The sequence below is a fragment of the Trichechus manatus genome, unplaced genomic scaffold (assembly GCF_000243295.1).
Source record: "Trichechus manatus latirostris isolate Lorelei unplaced genomic scaffold, TriManLat1.0 scaffold00001, whole genome shotgun sequence".
Lineage (NCBI taxonomy): Eukaryota > Metazoa > Chordata > Mammalia > Sirenia > Trichechidae > Trichechus > Trichechus manatus.
Window position 1 is genome coordinate 12955495 of NW_004443937.1, and position 22742 is coordinate 12978236.

Consider the following 22742-nt stretch of genomic DNA (forward strand, 5'->3'; position numbering starts at 1 on the left):
GGAAGGTAGTTCAGGCTTGGCACAAATGAGACACTCAGAATTGGTTTTCTGATAATTCAACCCAAAGTGACCCTTATGACGAAGAGACCACACAGGAACCACTTTGATGAACCCAGATACGTACAAAACAGAAAGGGAGCCACACAGCCAAGAATGACTATAAAAGAGGAATAGCCCCCTCCAAAATCTAATATGCCCATCGTATCAACTCACAGGTGCTGGGCTTTGTAGAGGCAGCTGTGGCCATCATCTTCCATGCTTCCGCAGCCACCCTGTGAGGTAGGAGGGCAGCTATCTGTCTGCACTTTGTAGATGAGGACTGATGCTAAGATAGGAGGTCTGCTCTTCTGGCCCCAGGTCATGTCTGCTTTTCACTCTGCCACCTTGCTGCTCCTCAGAATGTGAACTGTGCCAAGGACATTGTCCCCCAGGCTCAAAGTCAGAAAGCCTAAGAAACAAGGAAGGCCCAGGCCTTTATCACATACAGTAAGGGAGCTGAAGAACTCAGCTATCTAGTCTTAGTTATCTAGTGCTGCTATAACAGAAATACCACAAGTGGATGGCTTTAACAAACAAATTTATTCTCACAGTATAGGAGGCTAGAAGTTCAAATTCAGGGTGCCAGCTCTAAGGGAAGGCTTTCTCTCTCTGTTGGTTCTGGGGAAAGGTCCTTGTCATCAATCTTCCCCTGGTCGAGGAGCTTCTCAGCACAGGGATCCCAGGTCCAAAGGACCCACTCAGCACTTAGTGCTTCTTTCTTAGTAGCATGAGGTCCCTCTCCTCTCTGCTTGCTTTTCTCTTTTCTATCTCAAAAGAGATTGACTCAAGGTCCGATCTAATCCTGTAGATTGAGTCCTGCCTCATTAGCATAACTGCCTGTAATCCTGCCTCATTAACATTATAGAGGTTAGGACTTAAAACACATAGGATAATCATATCAGATCCCAGAATGGTAGACAACCATACAATACCGGTAATCATGATCTAGCCAAGTTGACATACATTTCTGGGGGACACAATTCAATCTATAACATTCCACCCTTTAGTCCCCCAGAATTCATATACACTTACCCCATCATGTCATCCCAAAAGTCTTAAATCAACTCCAAGTCCAAAATCTCATCTGCAAAATTCCTCTTCATCTGTGAAGTCTAGAATACAAGTTACCTGGTTCCAAAGTACATTGGTGGAATAAGTACAAGGTAGACAGTTCCATGGAGAAAATTGGAAAAATTGGAGGGAAAGAAGGGATAACAGGTACCAACCAAGTCAGCAGAACACATTACATTAGCTCTCAAGGCTGGAAACTAATCCTCTGTTTTCTGGGACCATTTAGGCAATGGCCTTGCCCTCTAGACTCTGGGTGTTGGCCACATTCTCCTGATTCTGGGTGGAGGCCCCTCGGCCCTGGGCTTCAGCTCCACCTTCCAGGCCCACTGGAACAGCAATTCTCCTCCCTTGTACTTGGGCAGCCCCATTCTCCTAGTCCATCTGGGTGGTGCCCCTAACCCCTCGGCCCTGGCAGGCCCCATTCTTCTGCCCCTTGGGCATGGTAGCTTTGGGCAGCAGATCTGGCCCTATCCTGCTGGCACTCGTGAAAGGCAGCCTCACACTCCAGAACTGAGCTGATGAAGATCTGTTTCTTTGAAACTTAGGAGGCTGTGGCCCTGCCCTTTGAGACCCCAGAGGTCATGGCCCCACCCTTTGAGATTGAGGCAGCTCTGCTTCCTGTGTTCCTTGTCTCTTCAGCTTCTGCTTCCTGGTTCCTTGGCCACTTGGCCCCTTGGGTCTCCTGGGCCAGCCTGGCATCTGCCCTGCTTGGGCAAATGTTCCAAAGCTCTGTAGCTTTGCTGGTAAGTGCCTGGAGGCACCCCACTCCGCCAGTAAAACTTGGCCGGAAGACACTCAGCTCTCTTGCTCCACGGGTTGGCAAGCCTAGCTCCACTGATAAGTGCCACTACACACTTGACTCTGCCTGGAAGCCTCCTGCAGAAAGGCACTCAGCTCTCTCACTCTGTAGGTTGGTTTCTGTGCCGTCTCTTGCTGGTCTCCTGGTTCTGCTGCTACAGTTTCTCTGCTGCTGCTTCTTGCCATCTGTGCCATCTCCAGTGTTACCACTCTTCTCAGTTCTTTCTGAGCCCTCACCAGAATTGTCTTTGATGTCCAAAATTTTACCAACCGTCTCTTCAAGGCAATTTAGGCTTTTACCATTAGGCACTCTAAAACTCTTCCAACCTCTACCCATTACTCAGTTCCAAAACTGCTTCCACATTGTAGGTATCTGTTAGAACAGCTCCCTACTCTGGGAACCAAATTCTGTCTTAGTTATCTAGTGCTGCTATAACAGAAATACCACAAGTGGATGGCTTTAACAAACAAATTTATTCTCTCACAGTCTAGGAGGCTAGAAGTCCAAATTCAGTGTGCCAGTTCTAGGGGAAGGCTTTCTCCGTCTGTCAATTCTGGAGGAAGGTCCTTGTCATCAGTCTTCCCCTGGTCGAGGAGCTTCTCAGCACAGAGACCCTGGATCCAACGGACATGTTCCACAACTGGTGCTTCTTTCTTGGTAGCATGAGGTCCCTCTCCTCTCTGCTTGCTTCTGTCTTTTATATCTTAAAAGAGATTGTCTCAAGATACAACCTAATCCTGTAGTTTGAGTCCTGTCTCATTAACATAACTGCCTGTAATCCTGCCTCATTAACATCATAAGAGTTAGAATTTACAACACATAGGATAATCACATCAGAGCACAAAATGGCAGACAACCACACAATGCTGGGAATCATGGCCTAACCAAGTTGACACACAGTTTTGAGAGACATAATTCAGTCCATAACACTGTACTTCTATCAAGAGGGATGCCCAGCTGGAGAGGGTATAGCAATCTTCCTTGTTCCAGTTTCTCCATCAACCAGTGGTGTGACGTTAGACAAACACCTTGCCTCTCTGTACTCATCAATAAAAAAGGACCAATGGGGGCCTGCGCTGTCTACTTCATTATGTTATTGTAAGGCTCAAATGAGATAATGTAAGTTCAAACTTTAAAAATTCTTAATTGTTGAATACGTGTGAAGAATTATTTTTATTAAAGGAAGTTTCTGAGGTCAAGGGACCCTATATCAAAAATTTTCTGACTTCTACATGTAATACTGTAATACCTGTAATAAATGATAAATACCTTTTGTTGTTGTTGATGAGGTATGGAAACATCTGCCAATTTGTAAACTGTGGAGTATGCTAATGATGATAATGAAAGCCACAAAGCATGATGGTTAGAGCATGGGCTCTGGAGCCAGGCTGCCTGGGTTTGAATCCTGGCTCTACCTGTACTTTGTAGCAGATTATTCTTGGACAAGTTATTTAACTTCTCTGTGCCTAGGTTTGCTCATCTGCAAAATATAGGGTTGTTGTAAGGATTAAATGCAACAATTGTGAGGATGGTGCAGGACCCAGCAACTTTTCATTTTGTTAGACACTATGGGTTGGAGCTGAGTCAAGGGCAACTAACAACAACAAAGGGTTAAATGAGTTTATACACGTAAAGCATTTAAAGTGTACCTGGCACGTGAAGTAAATAAATGTGTTCAGTAAACGTTAGGCATAAGTATTATTATTAAAGGACCAAGGGTGTTATGGATTGAATTGTGTCTCCCCAAAATGTGTTAATAAATCCTAACCATTATACCTGTGATTAAGGAGTGCTGGTGGCACAATGGTTAAGCACTTGACTGCTAACCAAAAGGTCGGCAGTTTGAACCCACCAGCCACTCTGTGGGAAAAAAATGTGGCACTCTGCTTCTGTAAACATTATAGCCTTGGAAACCCTCTGGGGCAGTTCCACTCTGTCCTACAGGGTTGCTGTGAGTCAAAATGGACTCGAAGGCAAAAGGTTTGTTTTTGATTTTTATACCTGTGGTTATAATGTTGTTTGAGAATGGATTTTCTTTGTTATGTTAATGAAGTGGTATTAGTGTGGAAACCAAACCTGTTGCCATCCAGTTGATTCTGACTCATAGAAACCCTATAGGACAGAGTAGAACTGCTCCATAGAGTTTCCAAGAAACAGCTGGTGGATTCGAACTGCTGACCTTTCCATTAGGAGCCATAGCTCGCCGTAGCTCTCAACCACTGCGCCACTAGGGCTCCATTAGTGTGTCTTAAATCAGTCTCTTTTGAGATATAAAAGCAGGTTAAGCAAGAAGCAAACAAGTACAATTGGGGGAAAATAAATGCCAAACCACATGGAGATCACCAAGGAACTGATGGACAGAAGCTTAAAAGAAATGTGGACTGTCATGGATTGAATTGTGTCCCCCAGAAATATGTGTATCCATTTGGCTAGGTCATGATTCCCGGTATTGTGTGATTGTCCATCATTTTGTCATCTGATGTGATTTTCCTATGTGTTGTAAATCCTACCTGTATTATGTTAATGAGGTGGGATAGGGGCGGTTATGTTAATGAGGCAGGATTCAGTCAACAAGATTGGATTGTGTCTTGAGCCAATCTCTTTTGAGATACAAAAGAGAGAAGCAAGCAGAGAGACAGGGAGACCAAGAAAGCAGCGCAGGGAGCAGCGCGTCCTTTGGACCCTGGGTTCCTGCATGGAGAAGCACCTCAACCACGGAAGATTGATGACAAGGACCTTCCTCCAGAGCTGACCGAGAGAGAGGGCCTTCCCCTGAAGCTGACACCCTGAATTTGGACTTGTAGCCTACTAGACTGTGAGAGAATAAACTTCTGTTTGTTAAAGCTATCTGCTTGTGGTATTTCTGTTATAGCAGCACTAGATGGCTAAGACAGGGACCCTCCCCAGAATGGACAGAGAGAAAGCCTTCCCCTAAACTGGCAGCTTGAATTCTTGGGAGTGCTATGGGGACACATTGTTAGGAGAACCACCTGAACTAATGAAATCCTCTGCCTGGAATATTCCAGGATCTTTGTAATGTGGCTCCAGCCTCATCTCTCCCTACTGCCTTGCAGATAACCAGATGTTTCAGTCAAATTTGATTATTTGGATTAATTGTTATTCCCCACCTTTATGTCTTTTTGTTCTGTTCTCTCTGCCTGAAATGCCCTGGTGGTGCAATGGTTAAGCACTCGGCTACTAACTGAAAGGTAGGTGGTTCACACCCACCCAGCAGCTCCACGGGAGAAAGACCTGGCAATCTGTTCCTGTAAATATTACAGCCTAGAAAACCCTATGGGGCAGTTCTACTCCGTCATATATGGTCCTGTGTGTTGGAGTCAACTCGATGGCACGCAACAACCACCCAGTTTCCTACATGTCTCAGAAGCCTTACCCATTTTAAGTACTGTTTTCTTCATGAAGCCTGCCTTCTGATCCTCTCCGCTAAATCAGAATGCTGTGTCTTCCTCTTTTGGAACCTATAATGCATGCTTTAATTTATCTTCTAAAGCCTAGCCCAAGGGGGCCCTTGATTGTAAAATATTATTAATTTAAATACAACTAAGAAAAAAAAAGTTAAACTGACACATCATCAATTATAAGACACATCCCAACTTTGAAGATGTTAAATTGTGAAAAAATGTATGCCTTAGAATTGATGGCATATGGCAGTTCTTTGCAAATGTGTCTAGTTCGCACCTTCCCACTGGATTGTAGTCCTTGAAGGCTGGGAGGGACTGTGGTTTACTCATCTTCTGTCTTTTGGTTCTTAGCTCCAACGGAGCACTCAATAAGTATCTGATTCATTGGAAATAGCAGTGATTCTTTAATATATGACCAATTTTTCAGAGACGTGGATTTACTGGCCCTCACATACTCTTCTCAGGTTGTCTGGCCCTAATGGTATTATTACAAGAGTTAGTGCCCTCGACTTTTGACCCATTGGATAATTTCTGGCGTCTGGCTTCTGCACAAGTAGAAATTGGGGCACATAGCTGAGTGGATCGTGATTGAATGGGCTGCCAAGGTGTGGTGGTTGAATAGAGTTTGCAGCCAAATGTAGTTCTTAGCCATTATTTTTCTCCCTGATACATCAGCAGTGTTTCATAATGGAAATAAAGTTTGCTTTCCTGACCATTGGTAGACCTCATAATTTTGGTTCCTAATTGCCCTTTTGTCTTGTCTCCTGTTTAGTATCTATGACCTCGCATTTAAGCCTGATGGAACCCAACTGATTTTGGCTGCAGGAAACAGATTACTGGTAGGATTTTGTCTGAGTTTCCTTTTTAAGTGCTTTTTTTCCCCACCCTTTTGTAAGTACTCTGAAATTTGACCCTTTTTTTCTTTTGAGATAAAAAAAGGCAAGGCGGAAAAACCAGTCATTACTTTTTAATGGGGAAGGAAATGGGCTATTTGAACTAGGTAAGTAAACTATCAGATAGGAACCTGTGAATAATACCTCTGTTGTGGTCATTAATCTTCCCCCTTTCACTTTGAGACACCCATGAAAGAGTTGAAAACAATTAAAATACCTTTGAAACTGGGCTGGGGTCAGTTCACATTTTGTATCCCTGAAAAATTCAAACAACAGGACTGAAGGGGCTCCCTCCATGAGAAGCCAGATAGCCTGACCCCAACTTTTAGATGCTGGCCTGCCTAAACAATCCCATATGGATGCATCCCATTTTTCATACTTTCAAAGAACACAGTCTTCCTCTGGAACCTATTCCAGTGTATAAAGTAAATTTCAGGGAGCTCTTTGTGTTTGACCTAAAAACTTTTATGTGCTCGCTCCTTCCTCCTGCGAAAGTCCACTTCCTCTCGCTCTGTTGTCTCTAGATAATGAACCCGACTAACCCCCGTCCTCTGTATGGTAACTACATGATCTCAAAACCACTGTTGTTCTGCAGACTTCTTCTCTCCAGAGAAAACAGTCCACATCCTTTTAGTTTTAGTTTTTCTTCATAGGTCATCTTCTCCAGCACTCTGTTTTGGAGAGTTTCTCCTTGATTTCTCAGATGATTTTTCAGTTACCACATATTTATAGGTGTTACACAATATCCTAAATCCACATTTACAGCTGGGTTTTATAACTCCCTCCTGTTTGTAAACCCAGAGCTCAGATCTGTGCCTTTCAAATTCTTGGCAGGAAATAGGAAACATCTCTGGTGCCGATGTTAGAGGGCAGGGCTAACACTAAAACGTAATCGTGTGGTAGCTGGCTCACTTTATGTACTGGCCTTATTTGGGAGGACCTACCTGGCATGGTTATATATCCCCATTCATATAAGAATGAGTGATGTGGAGAAGTTGCACAGAGCAGTTGACCTTTTTTTTCTCAAGGATTGGGGGCTCATTCCTGGCCACAGTGCACAGAATCGGGACTGCTACTTGTTGGGTTACCCAACTTTAAGTCACATTCTTTTCTGGATTCTCGGGGCAGTTTCTGTTTGATACAAATGTAGAATGTTGACAAATGTTGTGTTAGAGAAACAAAAATAGCAGCAGCATCTCTGCAGGAATTCTGGCTAATGGATACCAAAGGGATAATCTGTACTTTTGCCTCTTTTTGCCAGGTTTATGACACCTCCGATGGCACCTTACTTCAGCCTCTAAAGGGACACAAAGACACCGTGTACTGTGTGGCATATGCAAAGGATGGTAAGAGGCTGCTTTGGGTTTCCAGTCTCTGTAATGGTCTCATATTTCTCCTTAGCCATTCTCTAATTCTTTCTAGTAAGTGAAAATACAATTTACAAGTTCAAAAGGTGGTTAAATGGCTTAGACTTCAATTCAGTAATTCTATTTGACAGGTATTTATTGAGGGCCATCTAAGTGCCAGGCACTGTTCTAAGTACTTGAGCTACTTTAGAGAACAAAATAGACAAAGGTCCCTGCCCTTATGGAGCTTATATTCTATGTGTGTTTGGTGGAGAGAGGGAGGAAGGAATGAGGAAGACATATAATAAACATAGTAAGTAACTAAATTATGCTGGAAAGTGACAAAAGTTATGGAAGAATAAAAAGTAGGGCAGCATAAGGGGATTGAGAGTACCGGATGAGCTGGGGGTAGGATGCAGTCCTGAATAGGGTAGTAAGGGTGGGCTTCTTGACATGGTGACAGGTGAGCAAGGATTTGAAGGTGTTGTACCGGATGAGCTGGGGGTGGGATGCAGTCCTGAATAGGGTAGTGAGGGTGGGCTTCTTGACATGGTGACAGGTGAGCAAGGATTTGAAGGCGGTGAGGCAGTGAGGTTCTGGCAGTGGGCGTCTGGGGGGAGGAGAGCTCCTCGCTGCAGAGGCCCTCAGGTGGGAGTGTACCTACCAAGAGACCAGAGCAGAGAGACCCAACAGGAGAGTAGAGGAAAATGAGGCTGGAGAGGTAACAGGGATTGGAGGGGCAGCTCATGTGGGCTGTTTAAGGACTTTGGCTTTGACTCTCAGTGAAAATGGAGAACCTCTGAAGAGCTCTGAGCAGAGGAGGGATCTGCTCTGACTTACGTTTTAAAAGGATCTCTTTAGCTGCTGTACTGGAAGTGGCCTGCAAGGGGTGAGAGTTGGGTCAGGGGTACCATCATCCAGGCAAGAGGCGATGGTGGCTCCAACTTCTTTGGAGGTGGAGGATGTGCTGAGAAGTGGTCAGATCCTGGATATGTTTTGAAGGTGGAGTCAATAGGATTTTCTGACAGACTGAATATGGTGTGTGAAGAAAGAGAAGTCAAGAATGACCCCATGGTTTTTGGCGAGCGACTGGAAGGATGGAGTTGCCCTCAGCTGAGATGGGGATGACTCAAGGTAGAGAAGAGGCTTACAGTGGAAGGTCAGGAGTTTGGTTTTGGACATGTTGAATTTGAGAAAAGTTGACGATTCAGGAGAGAGAGGGGAGAATTGCTGGAACAGGGTCCTTGAGTGGATAAGAGGCAATGGGATCTAGGGCATGAGTGGAAGGATTCACTCTAGATAGGAGCATGGTAGGAAGGCAGATGACAGGAGTACAGAGGCTGGTAGGTGGGTGGATGTGGTAGTAGGAGTCTAATGGAAATTCTCTTGGAATTCTTTCAATTTTTCAGTGAAGTAGGAAGCAACATCATCAGCTGAGAGTGAGGGTGGGGAAGGAGGTGTTAGAGTTGAGGAGAAAGTGTCAAATTGCTGTCCAGGGGAGGTATAGTAAGATCCCTGGGGCATTAAGGGCACACTGGGAGCTCATGATCATGAATTTAAAGAGAGGTCAGTTGGAGTGACTGTGTCATTTTCTTCAGCTATTTTCAGCTGCACAGATGCAGCGGCAGAGGAGGAGGAGTGTTGGATTTAACCAGAATGGTGGTTTTGTAAGCAAATGTGAAGACAAAGTCAGAGGGCGAGGAAGCAGAAGGTGTATGCAAAGGCACATACAGGTTGACCCTGAAATATCGGCTGAGTAATGATGGGAGAAGGAGCCTTGGTGGTGCAGTGGTTAAGCGCTCAGCGTCTAACCAAAAGGACAGTGGTTTGAACCCCCCAGCTGCGTTGGGGTAGAAAGATGTGGCAGTCTGCCTCTGTAAAGATTACAGCCTTGGAAACCCTATAGGGCAGTTCTACTCTGTCCTGTAAGGTCGCTATGAGTTCAAATTGACTTGACAGCACAGGACCTTAAAGGTAAGAGGCAGTGGAGAAGCTGTTGGTCCTGGTGGGAATGAAGGAGTATTGAAATTGGGGTGCCAGGTGGGATAGGAAAGAGAGGAGTTGGTGGCCAGAGAGTGGGCACATGAAGTTGAGACTGAGTTGACAGTAAATCCTCCGAAGAAAGGCCTGGTGATCTACTTCCTGAAGATCAGCCATTGAAAACCCTGTGGAGCACAATTCTACTCTGACACTCGTGGGGTCACCAACAGTCAGAGCTGACTCGATGGCAACTAGTTTTTAAAGTGTTCGTCAAGCACTTGCTAAAATGAACTGTAATAAATAACTGGGCCAAAATCGATGCTGTCTTGAGGGGCCTAAACCCATAGTCCCAGCTGAGAGCCCACAAACTCATCACCTAGTTGGCACCAGCTTGCTGAACCTGGAGCAAGAATTTTCAAATTTATGTCAGGTTTCAAGTTTATGTCAGGTGGTATTCATTAAGTTCTAGAGCAATGGGAAAATGTAATGATTCAAGTTAAGTTTAACCAAGATTGTTATTTATACGTTGATTTCTAGTGGGTTTTTTTTTTTTTTTTTTTTTGGTCTTAGCCCAAAATACTACACAAAATTATGGTATTTAAATTTTTATTTCAGAAACAGATCTTTTTTTTTATATCTCAGTTTCAAAAGTAAAAGCCTCTACAGGTTTTGCAAAATAGCTGATACCACAAATCGAAATATAATCTTCACATGGAAGAGGATTTAAAATAATGATACCAACTGGATATATAATAATTTTTTTTTTACATGTGATAAAGGTATTGTGGTTTAAAAAAATATAATCTTAGATAAATAACATATTTATGAAGCAGTATGATACCTAAGATTTTCTATAAAATGATGCAGTGAAGGAGGCAAAACTGTGCATGTGTTAGAGAGGAAAGTACAGCTGAAACAAGCCAGTCATGTGTTGATAATTGTGGAAAACGAGTAATGGGATAGTCTCTCTACTTCTGTTTATTTTTGAGTATTGTCATAATAAAAAGTAAACCATAAACCAAAATTTTAATGATAAAGCAAAACAAAACAAACAAAAAACCAAGAGTTAACAGTAAATCCATGCTACCTCACCGTGGGAGTAGTGGGAAGAACATGGGCTTTGGAATGAGACAGCTGTGAATTCAAACCCCATCCCAGTACCTAAAGCTCTGTGACTTTGAGCTGGTTATTGAATCTCTCTGAGTCTCAATTTCCCCATATGTCACGTAGATGGAGGATTGGAGATAGCATTCTAATACTACTACTGAGAAGGCACAGAAACAGAATGTTATGATTCGTGAATGAACCTTGGAGATCATTCAGGCCCCAGGTTTTTAACCTCTCTTCAATGATGGGCCTCATTGAGAATCCAACAAAAACTATAGGTCCCTCTCTAGAAAAATGCACATACTTCATGTATGTGCAAAATTATAGGGATACAATTTTAGTCTGATCTAGCCCAATTTCTTCATTTTATACCTACACGAAACCCTAGAGAAGTCAAGAGACTTGTTGAGGTCTTGCATCAGGTTGGTGGCAAAGACATTAATTTCTTGCCTCATAGGCAGTTGTGTTTTCCATGGCGGTCACATTTTTTTTGTGTGTGTTTGAGTTCAAGTTGAGAGTAATGTTATGGCGAGACCTGTGGTGAGGGAGCCTGCAGAGCTAAATGTTTCTGCTTCATCCTGGAAACCTGCACGGAACACAGACTAATCAAGGGCCTAGCACAAGGCCAGCGGGCACAGAGGGCTGGTGGGTCTCTGGAGTTGAGCAGCATGGAGGGACTTGGCCCTTACCTGCAACACCATTGAGGCTCACGAGGATGTCAGAGTGTAACGCACCATCAGTACCATTTTACAGCCCTTTTTAGAGTCCTTTATACACATCTGAGTCGAGCCTCCCAAGAGGCAGGGAAGGGATTACTGCCTCTTCTCCCAGATGAGAAAAGAGGCTCGGAGTGGTAATGGGAGATGGTGGCAGAGCTGGGCTTGACCCAGGTCCTCCAACTGCAGACGCTGGTTCTTTCTGCCTCCTCATGATCCTTGTGTGATGATAAAGAGGTCTTTTAATTCCTCTAAACTGGTCCATTTCCCTTAGACTTGAAAATTGAGGTACACTGAATTACATTTTACTGTTTATGTCTGCTTGTTGCTGGTTTCCCTCTTAAGTTTAATAAGTACTTAATGAGCAACCATGATACAGAGACATTGTTTTATAGCTCAAGAAAAACAATATGAAGAAATAATAGTAATAATTATAGCTAATTTTTTTTTTTAGCATTTATTCTATTCTAGGCATTGTTCTAAGTGTATATGTGTGCTCATTTAATCTTCATGACTGTGAGGTGAGTACTATGATTGCATCCATTTTTCATGTGAGAAAATAAATGCATAGAGATGTTAAGTCACTTGGCCTAGGTCATGACAGCTGGTAGGGGACATCACTGGGAATTCCAGCTCAGGGACTCTGAGCCCAGAGCCCATGCTTTTAATCACTCACTCTGCTGCCCACCAGTGTGAGGGAGAAGTGACAGAAATAATAAGTAAGAGCAGCTTCTGTTTACTTAGTATGTGCAGCTATATACTGTTTCAGCCACTGTGAAAGGTGCTTTACAGCTATTAGTTGATCCCCACAAATACCATCTGAGGAAGGTATTATTATCCCTCTCTGTTTCAGATGAAGATATTGAGGCTCAGAGAGCAGTGAGTTACCCAAGGTCAATTTCTACCTGCCCTGAAAATAAAGTCTAAAATCCTTAACCAGGTGTACAATATCTGGCCCACACTTACCTCTTAGTCCTCGTCTCTAACCATATTAGGTTAAGGCTCCCTTACGTTTGCTGCCATTATACCCTGCTCTTCTCTGGAGCACTTCGCAAATGTGGAACAGTGTAATTATGCAGCTTCCTTCCAGTCCATTCTTTCATAAAGCCTGAGTAGTGTGAAAATGCCAATCTGATCTGCCACCTTTCTGTTTAAAGCCTTTCCTTGACTTCCCATTGCTTTGAGATAAAGAGTAAGATATCTGCTGTGGCCCCAGGGGCCCTAGAGGGCCTTCCCACACCTACCTCACCCCCTGTCCTTGGTGTATCACACTGGCTGCCTCTTAGTCCCTCAGATATGCCGGGCCTCAGGGCCTTTGCGCATCTGTCCCATCCATGTGGATGGGTGTTTCTGCTCTCTTTTCACCTGGCTAAGCTTTGCTCATCCTTTACATCTCAACTGAAGGGTCTCATCCTTAGAGAAGCCTTCCTCATACCAAGGCCCTCATCTAAATTGCCAGTTGCCGTCAAGTCATTGCTGACTCAGGGTGACCCCATGTGTGTCAGAGTAGAACTGTGCTTCATAGGGTTTTCAAAGACTGATTTTTGTGAAGTAGATGGCCAGGCCTTTCTTCCAAGGTGCCTCTGGGTACACTCAAACCCCCAGCCTTTAGGTAAGCAACTGAGTGCATTAATTGTTTGCACCACCCAGGGACTCCCATTATTTTGTTTCATAGGACTCACGTCTTTTCTTACCACATTGTATTTGTGTTGAATTTGTTTAATGCCTACTTCTTCTTCTAGTCAAAAATCCGTGAAGGTGGGGATCATGTGTGTTTTAATCATTACTGTATCCTTTGCATAGAACACAATACCTAGCATGTAGTAGGCCCTCAATATGTCTTTATTTATTCAGTGCCTGACAGAGCAGGATTTGAACCCAAACATCCTGACTCCAAAGTACTGCCTCCCAGTATTGATAAGAAGTAAGACCTGACACTTACAGGTCCCTTAAAAACTAATTTTCTAAGAAGTACTCTCTGGGAAATGCTGGTTTAAAATAAATGTGAAAAACTTCTTTTTGAAAACATTTTTAGGCAAGCGCTTTGCTTCTGGATCAGCTGACAAAAGTGTTATTATCTGGACATCAAAATTGGAAGGCATTCTGAAGTACACGTAAGTAACCTTTTAGGTGGTTGTACTGTGTTTTTAGTTTGACTGTTATCTTTTTCGGTGAGTGAAGATGGAAGGAGGAACTTTTTTCTCAAAATTGAACTTGGAATTAAGTTACGGGTGTGTGTGGTGGGTACAGGAAAGTTGGGTAATGAATAAGCAAATGAACATTTCTTGAGCACTTACTAATTTGGTCAGCAGTGGGCTAGGTGTGTCTTAGAGTTCATGTCAGTGACTCTGACATTGCAGATTCCACCCCTACTTCCAACCTGGTTGTCATGGATTGAATTGTGTCCCCCAGAAGTATCTGTTGACTTGGCTAGGTCATGATTCCCAGTATTGTGTGATTGTCTACCATTTTGTCATCTGATGTGATTTCCCAATGTGTTATAAATCCTGTCACTTGATGTAATAAGATGGATTAGTGGCAGTTATATTGATGAGGTCTACAAGATTAGACGGTGTCGTAAGCCAATCTCTTTTGAGATATAAAAGAGAGAAGCAAGAAGAGAGACAGGGAGACCTCATACCACCAAGAAAGCAGTACTGGGAGTAGAGTGCATCCTTTGAACCTGAGGTTCCTATGCTGAGATGCTGCCAGACCAAGAGAAGACTGATAACAAGGACCTTCATCCAGAGCCAACAGAGAGAGAAAGCCTTCCCCTGGAGCCGGTGCCCTGAATTCAGACTTCTAGCCTACTGGACTGTGAGAGGATAAATTTCTCTTTGTTAAAGTCATCCAGTTTTGGTATTCCTGTTATAGCAGCACTAGATAACTAAGACAGAATTTGGTACCGAGAGTGGGGCGCTGCTCAAACAGATACCTAAAACATGGAAGTGGTTTTGAAACTGTGAATGGATAGAGGACCAGAAGCAGCAGAGGACCAGCAGCGACAGAGAACCAGCAGCAGCAGAACCAGGAGACCAGCACAAGACAGTGCTGGAGCCAACCCACGAGGCGAGAAAGGTGAGTGCCTGCACACAGGAGGCTTCCTGGTGGAGTAGGGTACCTCCAGGTACTTATCGGTGGAGCTACAGACCTTTCGGACACTTGCCACAGCAAGGCAGATGTGGGCGTGAGACCCTAGGGCTGAGAGGCCACAGGAAGCAGAAGCTGAAGAGACAAGGAACACAAGAGGCCAAGCTGCTTCAGTATCAAAAGGTATGGCCAGGACCTCTGGGGTTTCAAAGGGTGGAGCCATGGCCTCTGGTATTTCTAAGGGTGGAGTCACCACTCAGTTGGACTAAAGCTGAGGGAGAAGATTTGCTATCCTAGTGGGCCTAGAAGGCGGAGCTGAAACCCGGAGCCAAGGGGCCTCCACTCAGAATCTGGAGAGTGTGGCCAATACCTAGAGTCTGGAGGGCCCATTGTGTGAATGGTCAAAAAGAACAGAGGACTATTTTCAAGCCTTGAGGGCTAATGTAATGTGTTCTACTGACTTGCTTGGTGCCTTTTATGCCTTCTTTTCCTCCAATCTCTCCCATTTGTAATGGGAATGTTTAGTTTGTGCCTGCCTGTTACACCATTGTACCTTTGGAAGCAGATAACTTGTATTCTAGATTTCACAGATGAAGAGGAATTTTTGGATTTGGACTTGTAATTGAATTAAGACTTTTGCTATGATATGATGGGGTGAATATGTTTTACGTGTGGCAAGGACATGAATTTTGGGGGGCCAAAGGGTGGAATGTCGTAGATTGAATTGTGTCCCCCCAAAATATCTGTCGACTTGGCTAGGTCATGATTCCCAGTATTGTGATTGTCTACCATTTTGTCATCTGATGTGATTTCCCTATGTGTTGTAAATCCTATAATTATGATGTAGTAAGATGGATTAGTGGCAGTTATATTGGTGAGGTCTACAAGATCAGATAGTGTCTGTCTTAGGCTGGGTTCTCTGGAGAAGCAAAACCAGTAAAGTGTATAAATATATATATTTAGAAAGAGATTATATCAAGGAAACAGCTCACGCGATTGTAGAGGCTAGAACGTCCCAAGTCCGTAGATCAGGGTAGAGGCCTCTCCCAAGTCACACAGCTGCAGAAGCCGGCAAGCCCAAGATTGGAAGGTCGGAGAGCAGGGCTCCCACTCAAAAGCTGTGCAGATCGACGAATCCCAGGTTCGGCAGATAAGCTGACAACTCAAGTCCCAAGAACCGGAGATGAGATGACAGGAAGCAGCCGCAGGATCCAGAGAGAGCAAAAAGCCAGAACGTCTGCTTATATACAGATGTGGGCCACACCCCCAAGGAGCTCCCTTTCATCTGACTGGCTACTCACAGTATATTCAATCATGGGAGTGATTACATTAAAACACGGAGAATCATGGCCAGCCAAGTTGACACACAATCTTAACCATCACAGTGTCTTAAGCCAATCTCTTTTGAGATATAGAAGAAGTGAGCAGAGATACATGGAAACCTCATACCACCAAGAAAGCAGTGCCTGGAGCAGAGTGTGTTCTTTGGACCTGAGGTTCCTGTACTGAAATGCTGCCCTACCAAGAGAAGACTGATGACAAGGACCTTCCTCCAGAGCCGACAGAGAGAGAAAGCCTTCCCCTGGAGCCCGCGCCCTGAATTTGGACTTTAGCCTACTGGACCGTGAGAGAATAAATTTCTCTTTGTTAAAGTCACCCTCTTGTGGTATTTCTGTTATAGCAGCGCTAGATGACTAAGACACTGGTCCTCTTCCAGTGTTCCCATCTCAGGGAATGGCTTCACCTCTACCCAGTGTCAAAAGCTGGCAACACAGGGTCAGCCATGCTCCAGGCTTCCTCCAACCTCGGGGGCTCTGCACACCTTCTTTCCAAGACTTCAAACTGGTGCAGTCCAGTTTGAACCCCTGCTGAGAATTTGCATTTCTAATAGTTCCCTGCTGAGAATTTTCATTTCCACCCCAGATACGCTGAATCAGAATCTACATTTTAACAAGATCTCCAGGTGATTATTATGTATAACTTCTTGGGAACATGTTAGAAATGCAAATTCTCTGTAGGGAACTTACTAGAAATGCAAATTCTCAGTAGGGGCTAGAGCTAGAACAACCAGTTTGAAGCCCTGGTTCTTTCCCCATCCCTCCACCTAGTTAACCCTACTCACCCTGCAGATCTCAGACTCAGATGCATCTTCAAGGGAGCCTTCCCTGCCCCTCTATACTAGGCAAGATCTCCTTCATGGCATTTTTTACTGTTGTGGTTTCATGTTTACTTTAGTTGTTGATTGATATCTCCCAGCAGCCTGTAAGCTCCATGTGGGCAGAGACTCCATCTGCTTCTGCTCATCATTGTGTCCCTGGTGCTAGCAGAATGCTGGTACTCAGCAAGCAATATTTGAATGAATGAATAGCTGAATGAATGAATGAATGAGGTCATGAGGCAAGTATTACCAAGAAATGAAGGACTGAAACTGGGGCCCAGATGCCATGTGTGGTGCATGACTCTCATCCCGTTTTCACTGTTGTCTAAGTATCTGCCCTGTTTCCAGATCTTGACCTGTAATGTCTTCATTGCCCTCTTCCAGTATTTCCAGTCCTCCACAAAGCAGTAGGAGGAACTCTGTTAATAAAGCACTTACCGTGCTCCTGGCACGATTTGAGTGCTTTACATCATTATCTCATCAGATCATGAGCCTGAGGTGTCCAGCAGATAGTCCCAGGAGAGGTGGCCTTTAGCTAGGTCAGAATGGTGGGTAATGTGTCAAGAAGTGAAACGGAGGGTGAGGGGCAATCCAGGAGAAGGGGAGTTACTCCCTGAGCTTTTGGTTGGTCACTTGCAGAAGCTCTGTGGTGTGTAATCAAAGAGGCTGTGGGCTCATCCTTAAAATCTGCAGTTGTAGCCACTGAAGCATTTGTGGTTTCTGCATAATAATCTACAGTTGTTTACTTCCCAGGCACAATGATTCTATACAGTGCGTCTCCTACAACCCTGTGACCCACCAACTGGCATCCTGCTCCTCCAGTGACTTTGGTAGGTTCTGATTTCTGATGTCTTATCCTGGAATAACTGAAAATCTGGGCTACAAATACTGACGTCCATGCTGAATGTGGTACTTTTGCCCTGAAGGGGTTAACAGTACTCCTCTACCTTCAATGGCTGGGGAGAGGGTGACAGTTATTCTTTAAACTATGTAGAAACCAAGAGCATGGATGATGAGATTGAGTCTGGTAAGAAATGTGAGAGACAGCAGGGAGGGCCTCAGGGAAGAAGGACGGGAGGGCGCAGCCACAGCACAGGTGTTGCCACTTCAGGGAAGCCTCCCCGACTCCCCTAGGCAAGGACAGTTCAGTTGTCCCCACCTCTGTGTTCCCCTGCCACCGTGTATGTGTGAAATTCTCTACCGTTTCAACTGAAGTTTGGGCAGTGTTTTGTCATTTCTTGTTGATTAGCAGCAGCTGTCCTCCCTGAGGGGCTGCACACCCTAAGGAGTTCACCCTGGCCTCACACACAGACTGGCGTGAGGCTGGCACAGAGGAGTGCTTAGTAAAAAGTTTACCGAGTGAGGGAGTGACGATGGGCAGTGGCTGTCAACTATCTCTACTAAAGACCACACTTCTGATTTTCAGCGCCATCAATTCTGTCTGTTGCTAATCTCTTGCTAAGAGATTGTGGGGTACAATTGAACGGCCATTAGACAAGGAGTCAGAGACCACAGCTCCCTCTGTACTTCAGTTTCCTTATCTAAAACGGCCTATTACCCACCCTGTCAACCTTACAGATACAGTTCTGAGATTCAAGAGAGAATGTAATTTAAAGCACATTGTACAAATAAAAGGGGAAGGGACTGTCATTCATTAAAACAAAATTTAGCATTTTCTCCATGTGAGGCACTGCTCCATGTGCTTACTCTGGAGATTAAAAAGACAAAATAGAATCTTTGCCCTCAAGGAGCTTGTGGTCTAGGTGGTGATGGGGGCCCTGGACAGAGTAAAAAATATAATATTAAGTAATAATAGGAATATTTATTGAATGTGATGCACTAGGCATTGTACTAAAGGTTAAAAATGAGTGCCTGTTTGAACTCTATGCTAACCCCTGAGGTTCAGTATTATTCTTATTCCCATTCTACTGATGAAAAAGAACTGGGGCTTAGAGCAGTTCGTTGATGTGCTGGAGGTCAAATCTGTGGAGCCAGGTTTTGAACCCGGGCCATGTGCTGGCACCCAGACCTGCTCTGGTGAGTGCCATGGAGGGAAGCCCCAGAAAGAAGAGTCTCCTCTGGCTGGAGCAGAGATAATATGTGCTCAGGTTCAAATGTTTGGGGAGGTATTCTGGACCACGGAAGAGAGAAAGAAAGATAATTTGTTTGCTGTTGGAATTTGTTATGCAAATATATTTTTACACTAGATTGACCTTCTTGATCACGCTTTGTGGCTCAGACAGAGTAGAATTTGCTTGTTGTCTGGACTTACACCTGTTTTTGTGGTCACTGAGCCAGAAGCATCTAGGGGCAAGAGGGAGCTAGCCTCAGGTGACCAGTGAGCCATGGATAGGGACCAGCTTAGACAGGGTCATGCGCCATGCTGAGGCCTGGGAGAGGGAACTAGATTTTCAGAAAGCATCAGTCATTACTTTGAATGTTAGGTTGTACACTGGTGCTGGTTGGTGAGGTTGTCATTTCTTTGAGAGTTAAACCCCTGAAATCTTGACATTAAAACATTATTTAATAATTATTTATTGATATATGAATTATTTAATAAATAAAAACATTTAAAAACTTGGAAGTTCACCAGTTTTTTTTAATAGTTAATAGATTCATAGTAAGTTGCAAAGAGAGGTCTTCATTATCCTTCATCCAGCTTCCGCCACTGGTGGCATCTTATGTAACAATTGTGTGGTATCACAACCAGGAAGCTAGGACTGGCACTACATGTGTATATAATTGTGTCATTTTATCACACGTGTAGATGATCACTATCGCAGTATAGAACTATCCCATCACCGCAAAGATACCCCTTTATAGTCACACCTACCCCCTTACCCCTATTATCCCTAGCCCCTGGTAACCACCGATTTTTTCTCCATCTCTGTAATTTTGTCTTTGGAGAATGTTGTGTAAATGGAATCATACAGTATATGACCTTTTGAGATTTTTTTTTCGCTCAGCAAAATGCCTTGGAGATCCGTTAAGTTGTTGCATTATCAATAGTTTGTTCCTTTATATTACTGAGTACTATTCCAACCAGTGCCTCTTCTTTTATTATTTTGTGTTGAAGGCTTGTGGTCTCCTGAACAGAAGTCTGTCTCCAAGCACAAATCAAGCAGCAAGATCACCTGCTGCAGGTAAATTAAGATGGCTCTGAAGATAGGCTTTATGTTCTCCCTTCTTCCAAACAAACTCTCACAACCCAGTTATTTCACACAGCAGAGAAGGCCTTGTGTTAACTAGTGGACCTGGATCCCTGTATTCTTCTTCTTTTGTCTCCTTAATGGGAAGGACCTGTGCCTTAATCATCAGAGAACTACAAGTTGCCTTCATGCAACTATCCAGCAGCAAGCCTCCTCAACATTCATTGTTCTCAGTGGAGGCTCTCTGGAAATGTGAGGCTACCTGTCCTCTGCACAGTTGTCCAGGCAGCATGTGTGGTGGAGAAAGCTCAGGCTTTGATTCTAGACCTGGATTAGAATAAAGATTCTGCCACTGATAGGCTCTGCGACCTCTGGAAAGTTACCCAGTTTCTATGAACTGGAGCCTTCAGCTCCTCTCATCTGACAAATGGGGATAAAAATACCGCCTTGGCAGGGTTGTTGTGAAATGCACAGAAACCAATGAATATAAAGCCTGCAGCACAGTCCCTGACATAGACACTTCATAAATGTTAGCCGTGATTGCTGTTCAGCTTCCGAATGTAGCCTTTCTTTCATTCCGCAGCATCTGTAGAGCACCTCCGGCACGTCAAGTCCTGTCCTAGGAGCTGGGAATACAAAAAGACATGGATTCTGTTCTTAAGGCACTCTTGAAGTGGGAGGGGGATGTAATGGAGCGCAGGGAGCAGGGGCTGGCCCAGAGATGCAGGCACATGCTAAGCACTGTCATGGAGGTATGCAGAGATCTGTGGGTGCCACTGCCTTCACCTCTCACTGTCTATTCCAGAAACAAGTGGAATTTTAAGTTTGGTCCTCTGGATTTTACATCAGGACAAAGAATGAGGCCTCATTAGACTATATTTCAAACCAGGGCATCATCCTTCTCACCGAGTTCTACCTTCCTTTTCCTCTCCCATGCTCCTTGTTTGTGTGCACAGCTGGACAAATGATGGTCAGTACCTGGCTCTAGGGATGTTCAATGGGATCATCAGTATCCGGAACAAAAATGGCGAGGAGAAAGTGAAGATCGAGCGGCCGGGGGGCTCCCTCTCCCCGATATGGTCCATTTGCTGGAACCCTTCGAGGTACACTTACAGCTGTTGTCCACCTAGGACAAATTACCATTATGGAGAAGGCTTTGCTCTGCAGGCCAAGTTTTTTCTCTCTCCCTAAGGTCTCCATGCTATTCAAGAGCCTCTCATCCCACTTAATTGGTCTTGTTTTGAACCTGTTCCATTTGAATAGAATTTTTTAAGAGCCCATGTTGAGTTTTAGAATGAATTGTCAAGATTTAGCTAAGCAAATAAGTTATCTAGGCCAGCCCAAAGTGTGTATGTGTGTGTGGTGTATGTGTGGTGCGTGCTTGTGTGTATATGGTGTGTGTGATACATAGTGTGTATGTGTGTGGTGTGTGAGCAGCATGGGAGCGCCATTCCTTTATGAATTAATAGCTCACCTCTTGGCGGTGGCTCTGTGGAGGCATCTCTGTAGGACAAGCTTAGGAATGCACACTATTTTCATCTTTTCCCTTTTTCAGTTCCTCCCTCCAAGTCTGGGCAGAACATGTGCCCAGTAGTAAAGAGATGAAGACAGCTTTTTCACAAGGCTTTTTTTTTTGCTGCTCTTGACAAGAAGTAAAAATTCCCCAAACTTAAGTCTACAAATGCTCCAAAAGCCAATAGGTCCACACACAATTGGCATCTGTCTTCTCAAACCTTACACACTCTTTCCTTTCTAGGCCCAGGTGACTTTGAGGGTGGACTTAATAGCGTTACATGCTCTGTATAATCCTATAATATTATTAAACCATCAGTATCCCCCACAGAATCCTCTGAAAGTAAATTAAAGGCCACCCTACCACCAAGTACTTAATGTTTATCAGCACACTGTCATTTTATAGGTGGGTGCCTGCTTGATTTAGAGGGTTGTTTAAATTCATTGCCCATCCTACATCAGATTATTATGCTTCTTCCTGAATCATTTTGTCCAGCCCAGGGCTATACACCATGAACGTCTAATGCCTTCAAAGGCCATTAGCCTGCCTCAGAGTTCCTGCTCTTTGGTTTTGTGGCCAGAGATGACTCTGTGGTTTCAGGCTACCATTTTTAATTCATGAGAAGCAGGATGCCCAGTGTACCTGCTGGCTGTCCTCCTCCGGATAGGGCTCAGGGACCCCTTGACAGGTTTTAAAATTATAGCTTTAGTGTAGTTCTAGGCAACATGATTGTGAACAACCACTTACCGTCTACAGCCGATGGGAGAGTTTCTGGATGAACAGAGAGAACGAGGATGCCGAGGAAGTCATTGTCAACAGATATTTTCAGGAACTCCCTTCCACTTTGAAGTCAGCAGTGTACAGTAGTCAGGGTAGTGAGGCAGAGGAGGAAGAGCCAGAGGAAGAGGACGACAGTCCCAGGGACGACAACTCGTGAGTGTGTCCTGAGGAGCGAGAACCCTCCTGGTCAGGGTCCAGGCCTCAGTGCAGGCCTGTGGAGGCAGGGGCCATTGTGGGCGCCTTTGCCATAAGGGGTCCAGGGGAGCAATGCAGGGCTGGGGGAGTTGTTGCTGAAAGCTCCTCCAGCAAGGGAACATACCCTTCAAAGTTGTATGGGGGGCATAAAATTATCCTTTGGGAAATTTTAGGAAATACTGAAAAGTCTAAAGGAGAAAGTTCAAATTTTCTGTAAAATCCATCTCCTGAGAAAACCACTGTTAGGAGATTGGTGTAGTTCCCCTCAGTCTTTTAGTGTGTTCATGTAGTTAACTAAATTATATCCCTTCTTTTTCCTGTTTTTGGTCCCCACTTAACATCCCAGAGTGAACTCTTTCCAGTATTGTTAGAAGTCCTTTGAAAACATGACTTTTTGTGTCTGCATGGTATACCCTTGCACGGGGGCACCGTAATTCTTGAGCATTTCCCGTTACCCATCCCACGCTGCACCTCACTTTGCATT

The 22742-nt window shown here is 44.3% G+C and overlaps 1 protein-coding gene across 1 annotated transcript in view; it reads left to right on the top strand.

Moving 5' to 3' along the window:
- The window catches only part of IFT122 (intraflagellar transport 122), a 72189-nt gene that overhangs the window by 4213 nt on the left and 45234 nt on the right, over positions 1-22742 (top strand). Inside the window, exons 2-8 of the mRNA XM_004368350.2 lie at positions 6104-6170; positions 7486-7570; positions 13409-13487; positions 17375-17451; positions 19698-19764; positions 20727-20873; positions 22040-22216. Coding sequence (XP_004368407.1) covers positions 6104-6170; positions 7486-7570; positions 13409-13487; positions 17375-17451; positions 19698-19764; positions 20727-20873; positions 22040-22216 — 699 coding nt within the window. The remainder of the gene's footprint in view (positions 1-6103; positions 6171-7485; positions 7571-13408; positions 13488-17374; positions 17452-19697; positions 19765-20726; positions 20874-22039; positions 22217-22742) is intronic.